The sequence below is a fragment of the Chaetodon auriga genome, chromosome 7 (genome assembly GCF_051107435.1).
Source record: "Chaetodon auriga isolate fChaAug3 chromosome 7, fChaAug3.hap1, whole genome shotgun sequence".
In the NCBI taxonomy this organism is placed as follows: Eukaryota; Metazoa; Chordata; class Actinopteri; order Chaetodontiformes; family Chaetodontidae; genus Chaetodon; species Chaetodon auriga.
In genome coordinates this window covers 29030013-29048523 of record NC_135080.1, presented here as the reverse complement: position 1 = coordinate 29048523, position 18511 = coordinate 29030013, and the positions used below count along the sequence as shown (strand labels likewise).

At 40.9% G+C, this 18511-nt stretch overlaps 1 protein-coding gene across 2 annotated transcripts in view; it reads left to right on the top strand.

Annotated features, from left to right (window-relative positions):
* The first annotated feature begins 14865 nt into the window (after positions 1-14865).
* ngef (neuronal guanine nucleotide exchange factor) overlaps positions 14866-18511 on the top strand; it is a 47170-nt gene continuing 43524 nt past the window's right edge. The window contains exon 1 of one of the 2 annotated variants that reach the window (XM_076735875.1): positions 14866-15235. In XM_076735875.1, coding sequence (XP_076591990.1) covers positions 15022-15235 — 214 coding nt within the window. In that variant the 5' untranslated portion in view covers positions 14866-15021. The remainder of the gene's footprint in view (positions 15236-18511) is intronic. The other variant, XM_076735877.1, reaches the window with a different exon arrangement.

The following is an 18511-nucleotide window of genomic DNA, read 5'->3' as shown; positions in this document are numbered from 1 at the left end:
GGCCACGGGGCAAGCCACGAGCACTATTGTTATACTGCGTGTTTTTTCTTATTATTATTATTAGGGCCACGGGGCAAGCCACGAGCACTATTGTTATACTGCGTGTTTTTTCTTCTTCTTCTTATTAGGGCCACGGGGCAAGCCACGAGCACTATTGTTATCCTGCCTGTTTTTTCTTCTTATTATTAGGGCCACGGGGCAAGCCACGAGCACTATTGTTATACTGCGTGTTTTTTCTTCTTCTTCTTATTAGGGCCACGGGGCAAGCCACGAGCACTATTGTTATCCTGCGTGTTTTTTCTTCTTCTTCTTCTTCTTATTAGGGCCATGGGGCAAAGCCCCGAGCACTATTGTTATCCTACGTGTTTTTTCTTATTTTTCCTCTTCCGTGTCAAATTTCGATTCGCTACTCCTCCTACAGTTTTGGGAGCACCCACGCAAATGTTATATCAAAACATGCGTCTCGATCGGGATCGGCGTGCTATTATTTTTCTCTACAGAATACGCGTTTTTCGCGACGTAAGTCGCGAAAAACATGTATTCGTTTCCCATAAGAAATGAATGGGAGGAGGTCGAAAAATGAAAAAAAATTTCCACTTTTTCTACTGGCTACTGCTCCGGCATACTTTCACCTAGAGACGTCAAAGTTAAATCGCGCTAGTCATTTAAAGGAGCCACAAAGCAGACTTCTTGACAGCGGCATAGTGCTGCTTGCTGTTGTTCACCTTCAGTTTAAAGCATGCCTAGTTGCATAGGAGGTTTTGTGTGTCATTGAATACAGAAAAAAAAAATCTCAGAGCATGAACATAAATCAAAATCACCATCTAGTCACGAGCGGATTGACGTATTGAGGAGGAAGCAATTAACAAAGGGCATTATGATTTACCCACCACAACATCAAACTTTTACAACTTTGAAATATACTAAAATTCTGTGGCAAAGACGTACCCTGGGCATGCAAGCCTTTCTTGCTTCATCTGAATGAGATGACACATTGCACAACAAAGCATTTTATCAACTAACTGACATTTAAATAGAGCAAAAATATCTTGATGTGTGCAGTGAAAAGTGCTTTTTTTTTCCAAGCGTCTTCTTCAGGTGTACAGGCAGGCAGCAGCACACATCACAGCGATGTCATCCAAATCCATGATGAGTCCATATGATTTTGACCATGCCGCTGTGTTAATGACCATGTTAATGATACAATAATAACAATTATGAGCGGGAGTTAATTTAATGTCATAACCGCCTCACCCCATTTTTCCCCGTTCTTCCAAAAAAGTAAAACGCTCTTTGGCCACAAGATTGTTATGTTTTCCGGCTCCGGGGTAATTTTCTTTAGGCCTATAGAACACACACACACACACACACACACACACACACACACACACACACAGGTGCAAATGCGCGCTCCTTACGTCTCAGCTGCAGCATCTCTGTGCACAATTACGCATGTGGTGTTGTCTGCTTGTCTTTCGTTTGGTGTCACACAAGTTCGTCAAGTTCGTGTGTGTGTGTGTGTGTGTGTGTGTGTGTGTGTGTGTGTGTGTGTGTGGCCAAAGAGTGTTCCTTTTTTGGAAGAACGGGGAAAATGGGGTGAGGCCGTTAGCGAATTAAATTAACTCCCGCTCATAATTGTTATTATTGTATCATCAACATGGTCTGCGACGACTATAAATATGCGCGTTTAACCCTCAAAATCATATGGACTCATCATGGATTTGGATGACATCGCTGTGATGTGTGCTGTGCCTGCACACAAGTGATCAATTTCTCGGCATATTGCTTTGGCCGCTCAGGACACCGGGCTCTCATTGAAAATGTATTAACTTCCGGCGTCCTTGCCTCTTTTGCCTCTTTTGCCTCTTTTGGTCTGAACGCACAGTTACTATCTCAAAGTCCTGTCTCTGGAGAAAACGTTTTATTTTTGCCAGCAGCCTTAACTGGAAGAAGCTTATTCTTACCACAGCTTTAATCTGGCTGTCAAACTTAAGATCAGCGTCCACTTTTACCCCTAGGTTATTGACAATAGGTTTGCCATACTGTGCCAAGGAACCCAGATCGACTGGGGTGGTCACCGATGTGCCACCAAAGACCATCACTTCAGTCTTGTTTTCGTTAAAATTTAAAAAGTTTAGAGCCATCCAGGACTTGACATCATCTAAACAATTTAACAGTGGCTTAAGGGAGAATGAATCAGTCTTTTTCAGAGGGACATAGATCTGGCTGTCATCAGCATAACAGTGGAATAAAATGCCGTGCTTCCTGAGAATGGAACCAAGAGGGAGAAGATATAAAGAAAATAAGAGAGGGCCCAGCACTGAGCCCTGTGGGACCCCACATGAGAGAGGAGCAGTGGAGGACAGAGAGTCACCCAGGCTGACACAGAATGTCCGATGAGACAGGTAGGACCTGAACCATTCCAGCGCCAAGCCCCTGATGCCCACGTACTGCTCCAAACGAGCAATCAGGATGTCATGGTCCACTGTATCAAATGCCGCAGTTAAATCTAAGAGCGCAAGGATTACACAGTGACCAGAATCAGTGGCTAAAAAGATGTCGTTAAAAACTCTTAAAAGCGCAGATTCTGTGCTGTGCAATGTTTTAAAACCAGATTGGAAGATTTCAAGAACATTTTGTTCATTTAAAAAGTCCATGAGCTGGGAGTAGACAATCTTCTCTAAGATTTTGGACAAGAATGACAATTTAGAAATGGGTCTAAAATTAGCCGTAACAGCAGGATCCAGTCCAGGTTTTTTAATCAGTGGCTGCACAACTGCATGTTTAAAATTTACAGGAACCACTCCTGAAGACAGACTGCTGTTAATACTGCTATGTAAATATGGCCCAACAGTGGGAAAAACCTCCTTAAAAAGTTGAGGAGGAACCGGGTCATTGGGCGAGCCTGATGGCTTTAAATGCCCCACAGTCTCCTGTACAAAATGCAGGGTCACAGGCTCAAATGAGTCAAAAACAGCAGAACAAGGGACAAACACTGAGGGGTCATAAGCAGGAGGTGAAATAAGTGCTCTGGTAGAAGTGACTTTAGCAGTGAAGAATTGCAGAAAGTTTTCACACACAGAAAGGGAGGGCTCAATTCCCACAGTCTGTGGTGCATTCAGAGCAGAATTGATCACTTTAAACAACACACGAGGTTTGTGACAGTTTGAGACAATAATACTGGAGAAGTATTTTCTTTTAGCCTCTTTCACAGAGGATTGGTAACAACGCCAACAATCTCTCAATATTTGAAAAGACACTTCCAGCTTATCCTTTTTCCACCTGCGCTCAGCTCTACGACATTCCCGCCTGGCAGTGCGGGTTGTTTCATTCAACCAAGGCTCTGATTTAACTTTATGCTGCCTGCTCTTCAGTGGGGCAGCAGAGTCAATGGCAGTTAGACAAGTGTCAAGAAACTGAGCGCTAAGAGCCTCTGCATCATCGCACTCAGGATCGGGAGAGACGCAGTTCTGACGGAAGGCAGCGGAGAAGCGAGCAGCAGTGGAAGGGTTAATAACCTGGCATCTGCGAGCAGCAGCGGGAGTTTTAACTGAGTTACAGCACACAACAGCTTCAAAAAGTACAGGCATATGCTCGGAGAAAAACGCTTCACAGAGCTCCAAGTTAAAAACAGGCAAACCATATGATAAAACAAGATCAAGTGTGTGTCCCTGTACATGTGTCGGGCCCAGTACAGACTGTACAAGATTAAAAGAGTCGATTATGTTTAAGAAATCCCTCGCCAGGGGGTTTTCTGGACAACACACGTGAATATTACAATCACCGACAATCAGGACCCGGTCATATTTCGGCATGATATCAGATAAGAACACAGAAAAGTCATTTAAAAAGTCTCTGTTGTATTTGGGAGGCCGATAAACCACAGCACACAGCACTGTGTACGGACTTCCCAGCTCAAACAAACTTGATTCAAAGCTGGGGAGAGCCGATGACAGCGATATCTGTTTACATTTAAAATCGCTTTTAAAAATAGTTGCAATTCCTCCTCCTCGACCAGATGTCCGTGGAGAATTAAAATAGCAACACTCGGCAGATAAAAGTTCTGTAAAAGCACTGGACTCACCAACACTCAGCCAAGTCTCGGTGACAAAGAGGAAATCCAGTTCAAGAGATGTGAAGAAATCCTTCGGGATGAATGTTTTATTCACAAGCGATCTTGCGTTAACCAGGCCAAACCTGGCTGGAGCTTGTGGGTCTGGGCGAGCAGATGACAGTGGGTCCCGGCAGAGAGGTCGCAGGTTCCCCGGATCCACTCCGCGCCAGCGAGGACGAGGAGGGCAGGGACCGCGGGGCAGGAACAGGTCTTCCAAGCCGGCTACCGGTACCAAGCAGACAGCGACAGGGTCCAGCCAACGTTGAGAGACACAAAGGCGAGGCACCGCTCCACATCCGCCACGATCGGGACGCACCAACCCGGCCCTCAGCCTCACCAGACAGCCGCCACGCTTACCCCGGTGGCGGTCGCGTTTTCGCCGAGGAAGTGGCGCTGACGTGCGGCACAGGTACGCCGGGATGTCCGACAGGAAAGGAGGCAGAGTTTGATGTTCATAATGATCTAAGTTGACCAGATCTTCAGCGGAGGTTCTCAGATCCAGCAACGTTTGGCGATCATACACCAGCAGAGCATTGACATTATGTGCAACAATTATTATAAACAGAGTAAGCACACACAGTGCCCGGAGCGACCGACGGAACGCCTCACACACTGGCGCCATCTTGGTCTCTTCTTTAAAAGTTTAAAAGTTTTGCAAGCTTCAGCTTGCCCACTAATAATGGGAATAAAATGAGTGTGCAAGCTTCAGCTTGCCCACTAATAATAATAATAATAATAAGAAAAAACACGCAGAATAACAATAGTGCTTGGGGCTTCGCCTGGTCCCTACAGCTATTGCTGTAGGGGCCAGTGCTCGTGGCTTGCCCCGCGGCCCTAATAATAAGAAGAAGAAACGCGCAGAAGAACAAGAGTGTTCAGCGCTCAGCACTATATCACTAATTAATGGTAGATCAGTCTTCCGATGACGAGGTAGATCAGTCTTCCTATGACGAGACACTTCAACATTGTTTACAGCGTGTATGTTGGCATAAATATACCTGCGTCAGACACATTTCGTTGCTTAATGGCAACATCCTTCAATACTAATCCTAACCTATATGATAACTAATAGTATAACTAACTAATAGAACAAAGAAACAAGGAAAGGCAGATTATATCTGGTGAATTCAGCACCACTAATTATATCTAGAATCTAGTCTCTAGATTCGTTTGCATTATCCTGATGTGGTAGAAAAGAAAGCACACATACACACAAAACAGTTTGCTACAGGAATGTCTGATTTACAACTTGTCAGTATTATCTGGCTCTTGCTGCTCGTGCTGGCTAGTGGAGGTGTGCGGATAAGCTGTGACACCAAGATGATGGCTGGTGGTGGGATGGAGGTTTTGGACAAAGAGGGTTTTGAAATTCAGATCTTCCTCCATCCCTGGTTCATTTCTGGAACCAAAGTAAGCCTGATGTAGGCGGTAGGCGGCTCCATCAGTGTTTCACAGAGCAAGCCATAGTCATTTCTGATGTAGTCAGGCTGTCTCTCAAAGACCCTGCTGACGTCCCGACTAGAGGTCACCTTGATTAGATAGATCTTAGCGTCAACAGTGGTGCTTGGGAACTTGCAAAGATAGAAATTGATGTCTTTGAGACATTGACTGGTTTGATCTGAACCACCAAGATTTGGTTCAAAACCAGCTATATTGCGACCAATCTTGTCCAGATCTTTATCTGTGGGCTCATGTGCCGTGTAGTTAAGAGTGGCTGAATTAGGACGCTGAGTGGGGATTTCTCCTACACGGTCAGGTGAGGGCCTCCTGTTTCTCAAGTTAGAAAAAGGTTCCAGCGGCACTTGGAGAGAGGACACGATCCCTTGGATGTCTTCAAGGAACTTGGCCTCTTTCTTTTCTTTTTTGGAAAGAATCATCAAAGAATGTTTGGCTACTTTCCTCTTGTTCAAGAGTGTAGGAAAGCTCTCTTCTGATGTTCGTCAGTTCTGCTTCTGTCATTTGTTGTTGGTGATGTGCTTTACTGACTTGGTCCTCGACCTGCATCACTTTTTGACGTATCTCTTGGAATACACCTATGGTCAGATTCTGTGGACTCGGCTAGGAGTCTAGCTTGGTCTTCCAGGTGTTCAATCTTCACCTCAGCTCTTTTGAGGAGTAGTAATACTTGTTATGTTCACTACCTGTTTCGATCAGGGAGTTTTTAACTTTGGTTAGTTCTGACTCACATTCGAGGAGGGCGGCCCCCAGCTTTTCAGTCTTAGTTCTCCATCGGATTTTTTCCTCATCTAGCAATGATTCACTACCATCATCACCAGTTGGAGTGGGTTTCAGCTCACAAATTTGTCCTTTTGCCTCAAGAAGAGATTGTGTTATTTCTTCTAGAGACTGTTTCTGTGTTTTACTCTTTTCTTGCGGGTGTGTAACCTTGCGTTTGTAGGTTCTCAACCTACCTGTTGCCTTTTCTAACAGTTCGTATAAATACCTGTGCTGGGCAAACATCACTACTGCCATGTTTCCAAGCATTTTAGACATTTCTTTGTCTTAACTTTAGTAGTCAATTCTGTGGTTGTTAATTGTGACATGACAGTTTCCATGTCATTGGGTTTAGTGTTATGTATTTGATCTATGTAACCAGGCAGTAACTCTCTGGTCAGATCCACCAATGCTGAATCCAGGTCATCAAGAGGGTCCCCTTGACTGGAGGGTCCAGACAGAACTGGCCAGCCATGTTTGAGTCTGGTTTTAACTGTGTTTGAGAGTAGTGTAGGGGAATTAATTATAACCTCTAAATTAATGTTGCATTTGTTAATAAGAGTAGGGGCACCAACCTTCCTCAGCTAAGAAGGATTTTGTATATCATGTCTTGTAATGCTGATGTAGTGGAAACAAATGAACCAACAGTAGATCAGTCGGATAATCTAAGGCGTAAATCCTCAGCACAGGGATCGCTTATACCCAGCTCAAAAGGACACTGTCTGACAACGACTTGCATGAAAAAGATTATTTATTAAACACAATAATGAAATGAATATGAATATGAATCATGGATAATGCGATAGATTATATGGATGATATAGATTAACACAAACACTGTGTAGCAGAACTGGTCTGTAGCTGACCCTCTTCTCCCCTCTTTGCATTTCTCAGGAGAAGTGTAGTGATAAATCAATCAGACTTGTAAGAGTTATTGACCATCTGGAAGGTTCACAGGAAGGTGTGAACTCAGGCAGAGACAAGATGTCTGGTTCAGAGACATCTTCTCACACTCTTTCAGGGCCACAAGAGTCACTGATAACACTTTTACTTCTAATTTACACCTGGTCAAGACGTTCTCATGGAGGTGCTAACTCTTTCTTGATAGCCCATGGGAGTTAAGGACAATAAAACTGCCTGGATGGACGAATGCCATGTCTCAAAGGAATCTTCAAACCAGATAATGCTGATGGGTTGTAAATTAGACATTCCTGAAGCAAACGGTTCTGTATGTCTGTGTGCCTTTTTGCTTAACCTACCAAAGTAACCAAATCTCTATGTTTGATTTAATCGTAGATGTTATTACATTGCTAAGCTCGTGATCTGCACAAGAACTATGCTTTCCTGGTGTTTCTAACTTACAGGATGACGAAACTGTGAATTTAACTATTTCAAAGGTTTTCTCTGAATTTCTACCATGTAACCATACTGCCATCTAGAGGTTCATAGCGGTTAGGTTGAATGTGCTTCGCAGGAGACATTTATTAATAAGTAACCATAATAGCGATAATCATTTCGGCAAATATAGTCTTCCCTTCTTTATTCCTTCATCATATTAAAGTAGGTATACCCTTAGTCATCATGTTTATTAGGATTAGTATTAGGAAATGTTACCATGCTCATTGTTTAATGTTGTCGTTATTCATAAGAACTGTCTAACGCATGTAGTGAACACGCATGTTGTTGTTGTAGTGCCATTGAAAATTGATCATTTAAAATATATTCGATTGACCATAGTGAGAAGCTGATCAGCCCTCGTATGAATCATTAATTAATTCTCGCTCTTGGAAATGAAATCACGTTGCGCGTCTGCGAACCATCCCACATGAGTGACGACCTATTGGTTAGACACGCCCTGGAGCGATGATAAAGTTAGTCGCGCGCAACGGACTTCAGTTTTAGTTTTTCTTTCTTCCAGTCTAGTTTTGTTTTTCTTTTCGTCTAATTCTGTCGTAGTTTGTGTTAAGTTCTTTGTCTTTAGTTTTCAAGTATTTTTCCGCTCCGTCGTTTTCTCAGTCTTTTTGTTGCTGCTCACAACTACGCAGAGTGGCCTGATTTAATTCTGCAGGAAACGCACTTTTCTAATCTTCTTCGTGAAACTTTCATTTTGCTCGCCACGCCAAGCCGCATAATTCCTATTTTTGTTGTTAAAGTCTAGTCACGTAATAATAATTTTGAAGACATTTTCGACCCGCCATCGAAGAGTTTCTCAATCTTATTATTAGTAATCAAAAGCCTTGCCAAACAGCCAACAACTCACTGACTGCACCGAAGACCTGTAGCCTGCTGCTGACCCGCTGGTCCGGGTTAAATAACCATCGAAGCCGTTCCTCGTCTGTAACCGACACCGAAGACCCTCAGCTCCCGAGACATCCCTGTCCAACACCGGCTCTCAACAGTGGTTTGCTTGATTCGTCCGGCAGACCGCTGTGCAGATCAGAGTGACAGACAACGACGCAGAGCCTCTTCGTGTCAGTTCGGGGCAGACATCTAGGAACGTCGCTGACAAAGTAGGCATACTTAAGCGGTTTTGAATAAGAGTTGGTCTGTGAGGTTGAGATATTGTCAATTTGTTTAAATTCTCTAAATTGTTCATTCAACAAATTAACTTCATATTCACATCCCCATTTCCCTTTAAAACTATTTCTCACTATCACCAAACTCATTTTACCATTCTCTCGCCATAAGTTCCTCTGTGCAGTGTTTGTGTTAATCTACCTCATCCATATAATCTATTGCATTATCCATGATTCATATTCATTTCATTATTGTGTTTAAGAAATAATCTTTTGCATACAAGTCGTTGTCAGACGGTGTCCTTTTGAGCTGGATATAAGCAATCCCTGTACTGAGAGTTTACGCCTTAAATTATCAGATTGATCTACTGTTGGTTCATTCGTTCATTTCATCAGCATTACCAGATATGATATACAAAATCCTTCTTAGCTGAGGAAGGTTGGTGCCCTGCATTTATTAACGAATGTAACATTAATTTAGAGGTAATTCCCCTACAACTGCACAGAGGAACTTATGGCAAGAGAATGGGAAGTAGGTTTAAAAGGGAACATGGGGACGCGAATATGAAGTTAATTTGTTGAATGAACGACTTAGAGAATTTAACAAATTGACAGTATCTTAACCTCACGGACCAACTCTTATTCAAAACCGCTTAAGCATGCCTACTTTGTCAGCGACGCTCCTGTAGATGTCTGCTCCGAACTGACACGAAGAGGCTCCACATTGCCGTCCGTCACTGTGATCTGCCAGGCGGTCTGCCGGACGAATCAAGCAAACCACAGTTGAGAGCCGGTGTTGGACAGGGATGTCTCGGGAGCTGAGGATCTTCGGTGTCGGTTACAGACGAGGAACGGCTTCTGATGGTTATTTAACTCGGGCCAGCGGGTCAGCAGCAGGCTACAGGTCTTCGGTGCGATCAGTTAGTTGTTGGCCGTTTGGCAAGGCTTTTGACTACTAATAATAAGATTGAGAAACTCTTCGATGGCGGGTCGAAAATGTCTTCAAAATTATTATTACGTGACTATTTCATTTCACAGAGCGAGAATTAATTAATGATTTATACGAGGGCTCATCTGCTTCTCACTATGGTCAATCGAATATACTTTAAATGATCAATTTTCAATGGCACTTCAACAACAACATGCGTGTTCACTACATGCGTTAGACAGTTCTTATGAATAATGACAACATTCAACAATAAACATGGTAACATTTTCTAATACTAATCCTAATAAACATGATGACTAAGGGTATAACTACTTTAATATGATGAAGGAATAAAGAAAGGCAGACTATATTTGCCGAAATGATTATCGCTATTATGGTTACTTATTAATAAATGTCTCCTGCGAAGCACATTCAACTTAACCGCTATGAACCTCTAGATGGCAGTATGGTTCCATGGTAGAAACTCAGAGAAAACCTTAGAAATAGTTAAATTCACAGTTTCGTCATTCTGTAAGTTAGAAACACCAGGAAAGCATTGTTATTGTACAGATCACGAGCTTAGCAATGTAATAACATCTACAGTTAAATCAAACATAGAGATCTGGTTAATTTGGTAGGTTAAGAAGAAGGCACACAGACATACAGCACAGTTTGCTTCAGGAATGTCTAATTTACAACCCATCAGCATTATCTGGTTTGAAGATTCCTTTGAGACATGGCATTCGTCCATCCAGGCAGTTTTATTGTCCTCCCAACTCCCATGGGCTATCAAGAAAGAGTTAGCACCTCCATGAGAACGTCCTGAGCAGATGTAAATTTGAAGTGAAGGTGTTATCAGTGACTCTTGTGGCCCTGAAAGAATGTGAAAAGTTGTTCTACAACCAGACATCTTGTCTCTGCCTGAGTTCACACCTTCCTGTGAACTTTCCAAATGGTCAATAACTCTTAAAAGTCTGATTGTTTTATCACTCCACTTCTCCTGAGAAATGCAAAGAGGGGAGAAGAGGGTCAGTTACAGACCAATTCTGCTACAGTAGCTTGGTTAAAGAGTTTGAATTTGTGTGTGTCCTTAAGAAGGAAAAAAAAGGAATAGCATCGACGCAAGACTAATAAATGTTCAATAAAGTTCAAGAAACAAAAAAATTAGTTAATTTCAAAGTTTTATTTAATTTCGTTTTATTTCTCTCTCTATATATACAGGTGTATTTCTAACTCTTCTTTTTGAAATTAACAATTCTGTTTAAAACTCAATTTTGTAATTTTAATTTGATTCTTTGATCAAATCAATTAAATGAGTGAACCAAGGTTCTGTTTGTTGTTTGAATTTGTGAGTAATTTACTTCAGTAACAATCACTTAAATGTAATGAAACTACAACAATTGGTTAATATCAGTAAACACAGACTTAGTTGATCAACACTGCATGAATGATAATTTTCGAACTTTAAGTTGAATACAATGGTTAAGATTATAAATGAGAACTAACTTAAATGAGGCAGGAAAAGAAAATGATTGAACGAGTAATTCAAACTTCAAAGCGATTAATAAAAATGTGATACAATTAAGTTAATGCAGTTCGCACTATCATTAATTGAACACACAAATTGGATAACACACATCAAACTCACTTAATCGAAACGCCCACAAGAGGGTGGTATTATGTTTTTTTGTCTTTGTAAATGGTTAGTCTCAAACTGCCAGCAGTGGTTATCTTTACACACAGTAGAAGAAGATAAGGTTCAATACATTGAAACTGCCAGGGGTGGTGCTGGAGAGTTATGGGGGGCCAATACTCTGAATGACCAACTGACGAAGAAGGTGAGGTGTGTCTAGTACCGCCCCCCTAAAAGGTGTTAGTCATTTTGGGCTACACGTCACTGTGATTGAAGCTCTCATAAGCTTCGCTTCAGCAGTTACAAACATGTAACAGCAGTTTCCAAAATTAAAACAGTCAGTTCTCACTATCGCAACCTCAGACCGAAAGATAACCACTTTCGATTCAACAGTTTACTCTCAAATTTCCACACAATCTCAGGTTAATTTAGCTTCTCAGCAACAAGTTAACACATTAGGAGGATCCGCAACAATTTTGAAATTCAATGAGATGAGATAAGCATGGCGGCGTTTCCTCAATTTTCTTTTCAGGTCTGCTTGGGACAACGCAACTCAACACTCCAGCTTGATCAGATTTACTGGATTGTAATCAGACTGCTGCCATGATCAATCTCTAAACCACATGGTTTAGACAAGCGTTCACCCTTTTATCAGCAGATCAGCGTATAAACAAACCAGCAATCGTTTTTTAAAATTCACAAATGATTGGCGTTGGTTACAACTTCCAATTAAGACAGATTAAGAGTCCACGCTCTTCCATAGGCAGATCACCACATTAACCGGTGGTGAGGGTCTGAATTAATTCAAACTTTCTGGAGCATTGCAGTCGAATTAAGACAGGACACATTTATAATTCTGGAGCATTGCAGTAATTATAATGTGCCAAATAGGCCTTTTAATAGTGTATGGCGATGCAGCATGCACAACATAATTCAAACACTTCAGTTTTCAAACAGAGCTCAAAATGTCATCAGGATCCACTTAACTCATGTTTAAAGATAAGAACATATGTATATCTCATACGCAGGTTGAAATGCTCACACACAGAACCACAATTAAACCAAAGCAGCACACATAAGATGGGACAACAAACACCCATTCATCAAAACTGCTCCCCACCCAGATGAACAGACCCTCACACTCTCCACGTATGACGTGCGCTCTGCACTCAGCAGGGTGAATGTAAGTAAGGCTGCTGGCCCTGACGGCATACCTGGCCACGTGCTCAAGGCCTTTACAGAACAGCTGGCTGGGGTCTTCACTGACATCTCCAACCCGTCACTGGCCGAGGCAGCAGTCCCCATGTGCCTCAAGACCACCACCATCGTGCTGGTACTGAAGCAGTCAGCTGCAGTGGACCTTAAGGACTTCCGCTCTGTCGCACTCACCCCCATCATCACTAAGTGCTTCGAGATGCTGGTCTTGGCCCAACTCAAATGCTAACTTCCCTCCACAGCATTCAACACTCATCCCCTCCTAGCTGGTAAACAAACTCAGTGACCTCGGCATCAGTACCTCTCTCTGCAACTGCACCCTGGACTTCCTGACCAACAGACCCCAGTCTGCTAGGTTAGACAACCACACCTCCGCCACCCTGACCCTGAACACCAGTGTCACAGAGCTGTGTGCTGAGCCCTCTTCTCTACCCCCTCTTCACCCATGACTCTGTGGCTGTGCATGATTCCATCAGCACATGTGCAGATGTGAAGGAATTTTCTATCACAGGCCTTCTGTACAGTTAGGAGCCCAAAGGTCTCAAGGTTGGACAACACAGAGACCTCAGAGAGACGCATTAACATAATATTTAGAGACCATCCTAGCAGACAGCAGATAAGAAGTCTCTCTCTGTTCTAGCTACGGAGGTAACCTGTCCCCCTGTTCTTACTATGGAGGTAGCCAAGGTCTTACAGATAAACTGTACAGACATAGACCGGACCAATTCAAGGTGGACTGCTCGAGAGGAGATTGACTATCCAATAGAGTACCACAAATGTAGAAGGTATAGCATATCTGTAATAGGGAATAGTTCAAGGAGTAGAAAGGAGAAACATGTGACATTGAGGATATTAATACACTGGTGAAAGATACATCTGGACTATCTTGATTAGTCTCCAGCCACCACAACCATACCCCAAAGAAATGGCAGAAAATTGGGGGATGGATGGATGGAATGAAGAAGAATGTGGAGACCCTACTTGCTCCTGATGCTGGCTATCCAACTAGTTAATCACTCCCCCCAAAAAAAACTCCATGACAAACTTACTGACTTTACTAAGTTTACTGAGGGATTTCTTTTTTTTTTTTTGGAAAAACATTGTTTTAGCATCAAGGAATGCAAAGAGTTAAGTGCAAATTTGAGGCTACAGACTGCGATGTGCCCTAACTCTATTTACTTTACCGAGAAGTACAGGTAAGTGCAGAGAAACAAATACTTGTGAACACCACAAGGTGGCACTATAAACAAGACAAATGTCCTTGCCAATAACACACCACAAAGAATATAGAATAATATCAGTCTTATCTTTTAAGATGAAATTAATTGGACAAACTGTAGGTCAAAGGGTTTTATACTAACATAACCAAAACAAATTACATACACAAAGTGCATTTAACAGCTTTTTAAGGGAAATCATGCATTTAAGGGCAGTCCAAAACAGCTATTACAAAATATAGCAGTGTTTGCATCACCCTAAGCCAACTTGGACAGAATCAAAATTTTCCACTGGACAACAAAGCAGGTAATGCTCTCTTGGGACATTATGTTGTTTGTTATTTATATATATCAATACAGAGCTCAGCATTGCTGAGCAAAGGTTGCACAAGCAGGCTTATTGGTGTATGGAAAAAAAAGTGAACTTTACACTCTTCCTGCCAGCTGACTAGAGATAAAAGTAAAAGTATGGGGCCCAGGTTAAGCATGGTCAGAAACGTTACACTGGTTGTTTTAAAACACAGCTCTACACAGGGAAATAACATACTATGTATAATTTCCTCTCTACTTTAACATGAACAATTTAATCTTTACCTGTGTAAGAAAGTCCAAGAGCAAGAACCATGTTCTATATAGATTTTGTGGAGGGATCTGAGAAACTCTGAAAGCAGAGAGAAGTGAACAGACAATAGTGTGTCAGTGGGTGGCTTTTCAGGTTCCACAACAGAGAGAGTTTTATAGCAGAGAGACAGAGAGGCTTGGTAAGGCCAGGTTGAGTTCAGGAATGTCAGCACATAACAAGGTGGTGTAAAGAGAGAGAGGGAGGGAGCCAAACAGAGGAGGGACAAAGAGCAGGAGAAGGAGAGTCATAAATGCAATAATTACAGGCAGAAAAAAGTGAAGTGACTTTCCTGGTTCCACAGGCTGTCTATGTAGCTAACAACACGGCTGTCCACCTGACAGGAGGAAGAGTGGGCCCAGCAACGACTTCTTTCTTCTCTGAGTTGTTGTTTGTCCTGCATTCACTTGGGATTTATTTGTCACCAGAACTTTTCATTTCGCGGCATGGATTTGCTCCTGGATTCCGGCTAATTAAAAATATATCGCCCAGTATCAATGTAAAACAGAATTTAACCAACTAACTCACTTCCAAAGGAAAAAAAAAAGGAAGAAAATTATTTGTCATGTCTGTGACTGCCCTATTCAGAGGTAAGTGGGGCCAGAAGTCGCAGGAAACCCCAGAGAAGCATCCAGCAGCCGTGGTTCAACCCAGCCAGGAGGAGGACGATGATGACGATGACTCCAAAGTTGAATTTAGCAGAGAGCCTATCCGCAGGAACTCACGCTTTTACCGGTCAATGAGGAAGAAAAGACTGGTCTCATCTGAGCAGTCTGAAAGTAAGAGAACATCAGGGTCTGCTTTGTTTGCAATTTAACATTGTATTTCTATTGTACCTCAAATTTGGGGAACCTGTGTTCATGTCTGGCAATTTATATTTAAGATTACCTTTCTGGCTATAAAGCAATATCAGCATGGTTAGGTATCTGCTTTGGAAATTTTTGGAAGTTTTTGTAGATACGTTGTATTATTGCTCCATATTGTTGTCCCATTGACAGTTGATGTAGTTGTTATTAGAAGTAGAACAAAGGTTTGATAGTCCTATACTTCAGTAGAAATCTATGTGAATACAACCTGAGAAACTAGTTCTGTTAGAGCTGCACAATAGTCTGAGTAATGCCCGTACTTTCCACAGGTGACCCTCTGTCCTCATGTTTTCAAACACCTGATATCCTGTATAAGTGTCTTAAGTGATTTGCAAAGTTATTCTGGTCGGAGTTTTATTTGATAACCGGCTTTGTACATATGGATCAATAAAAAAATACTTTTAAGGGGTATATAAGCAGAGAGTGAATGATGGGAAAACTGATAATTAGTTTCACCAAATGTATTGGGTTTTTATCACGCACATTAGCACAGGATAAAAAACAGTTTTTTATTCGAATGCAGCATGTTCATAGAGTGAAACCAAATTAAGTGTTTGACCTTAGACTTTACCCACCATCAAAGGGAAGGATCAGACTAATTAATTAATACATAACTAGACAGTCAGCATCAGTGTTTTTCAAATACAATATGTAAAATTAAGTAATAAATCTCTAAGGACTGTTGAAAAATGTCACCTGATTATTGATGACCTGAAATAAAGGTAACTAAAACCTACTGCTACTACTGCTACTCTCTGTGAAGATTTTTCATTCATCCAGGTCATGGTACTTCTAAGTGCTTCCAAAGGCAATTGGACTTGCTTATGGTCCTAGAATCACAAGTACTACTAATACTACTACTACTACTTCTTCTACTACTACTGCTATTAGTAATGATAAACTTCATTTGTGTAGCACTTCTTATAGAAGAAACACAGCTCAAGGTTCTTTGCATATACCAAAAAGACATAGAATGAATATTAAAACGTGAATAGAAGGCCATAAATAACTGAAAATAAGATGTAAAATAGAACCCACTTGATAATAATAGCAAAAAACTAGATTTAAAAAAAGTTTGGAAATAGAATGCAGAGAATGGCAAAGGCAAGCAAAGGCCTGCATCAGGACAGTCATAGTTAGTTTAAGGCTGAAGTGAAGACTTTTTTTTTTCCTTTTTTTTTTTTTTTTTTTTTTTTTTAGAGTTCTTTTAAAAATTCATGTTTTTACTCTTGGTTGTCAAGTTTGTGAATGAGACTTGAACCTAGAAGCCAAACCTGGTATATGGTGTAAATCAAAGTAAAGTAGATGCATTAGATGTGTAAGGTATGTGGAATGTTATGAAATGAAATAGGCTGAAGTTAAATGATATCATGGGAGTACTGTTCGGGGCTTTTGACTGATTTTGATAGTTATAGTAGGTTGTTTTGGAGGATTGTGGAGAGGGGTGGCACATTGTGTTTCTTGGATTAGCTTCATCGTTTTTGGGTTGTTCACTGCTCTCTTGACTCATGTATTTTTCTGTGAGGGTAATGTATCTCTCTTTAATGGTTTTGAGTCCGGACATACTGTGGATTTAATGTGTGCTGGTGTACTGTGGTAGAGTGTATGCCATTTTTATTGCCTTATTTTGGATGATTTGTTCTCTCTTGAATTGCTGTTGTGAGGCTGTAGTCCAGGGCTGTGCTGCATATTCGAAGACTGATTACTAAGTGTTTTTTGGCAGTTGAGTTTGATCACCTTCTTTTTCCAGGTCCATGTCATATTTCTTTAAAAAGTGACAGCTTTGGCCAGGGTGAGGGGAGTGTTGTAGAGGTTGAGGTGGATAATTGGTTTGAAGTTTTTGTGAAGTTTCTGGTGAAGTTGGGACACTTTGTAAAATGTAAATAAAAACAATCATTCACAAACAAAATGTTAGTGAAAAGAAATCCTGAATCATTTGTGCTAATTGTTTTAACCTGAATCATTTGTGTTAATTTTTTAAAAATACTTCCTTTGTTATTTATCAGTTACTTGGGTGTCTTGCGTTATCTATTAGTATTAAACTGTTTGTGTACGATGGTCTATGTGACATAAATTTTGTCATGTACCCATATCTGTGATGGTGCCTCAAACCTAAGTTTGGATCTCTGCTTGTAGCCCAAATGTACAACTGTGACTGTACACATGCCTTTCCAGATACCCAGTGTGGTACACATCATCTGATATTCAATAGGCACAGTGAAACATCTTAAGGTATCTTAATGTGACATATTTCTGAGAGAATGATGACATGATTTCACAGAATAGTTTTTAATCAAATTATTTCAACTTTACAATTCATGATCATATGATTTCCGCATAGTCAGTAGGAAATTGGTTTGGTGAGCTCACACAAATCTTGTGATAGCCTTATTGTAAAACAAAATTAATTATACTAAAAGTGTACAGTCTGTATAATAAATTTCTGGCTCTGACTATCTCTCATTTCATACGTTCTTTTAATATTCCCATTTCATCTTACTTTACGCTTTTGCTACACTACATTCCAAAAAGAAATATTGTAGTTTTTACTTAAATTTTTTTAGAAGGGTTCCTCTTGGTGCTGCATTTCAGTAAGCACAATTAGCTGTGTTTTTGGGCAGAAAGAGAGCAAAGATTCACATACTTGACACTGGATTTGAAAATAGAACAAGAAAATATCCTATTGTATATTTCAAACATACATATTTTTACTGACTTTTTCATCTATATGCACAGTTTTAGTGCATGTGAGTGTTTCTTAGACATGAGATGCAAACCTGTTATCCTGTAGTGGCAGGATACTACAGGATTTGATCCATATCTATCAGGAAACAAAGGAAAAAGTAGTGTATCATTGTTGTAGAGCTACAAAAAGTCAAGAACATGTCAGACGATAACAGGAGATTATTTTTCCCATTTCCTGCCAGCAGCCAACATTGGTTTCTTTTAACCATGACCATGATGATTCTCCAATCATAGCCAAATGTTTATTCTTTTAATGATGATGACAATAAAGGTCCCCTTAATTTAATAAAGTAGTAATTTTAAGCCAAACCATGGTCTTTCTCTAACCATGAATGTCTTTGTGCCTAAACATAACCAAACCTTAATCATTATATTTGAAAGAGTGATTTGTTGTTGTTGATTGGAAGGATCATAATAGTTTACAAGGGTTTTCCCTCAGTGAGC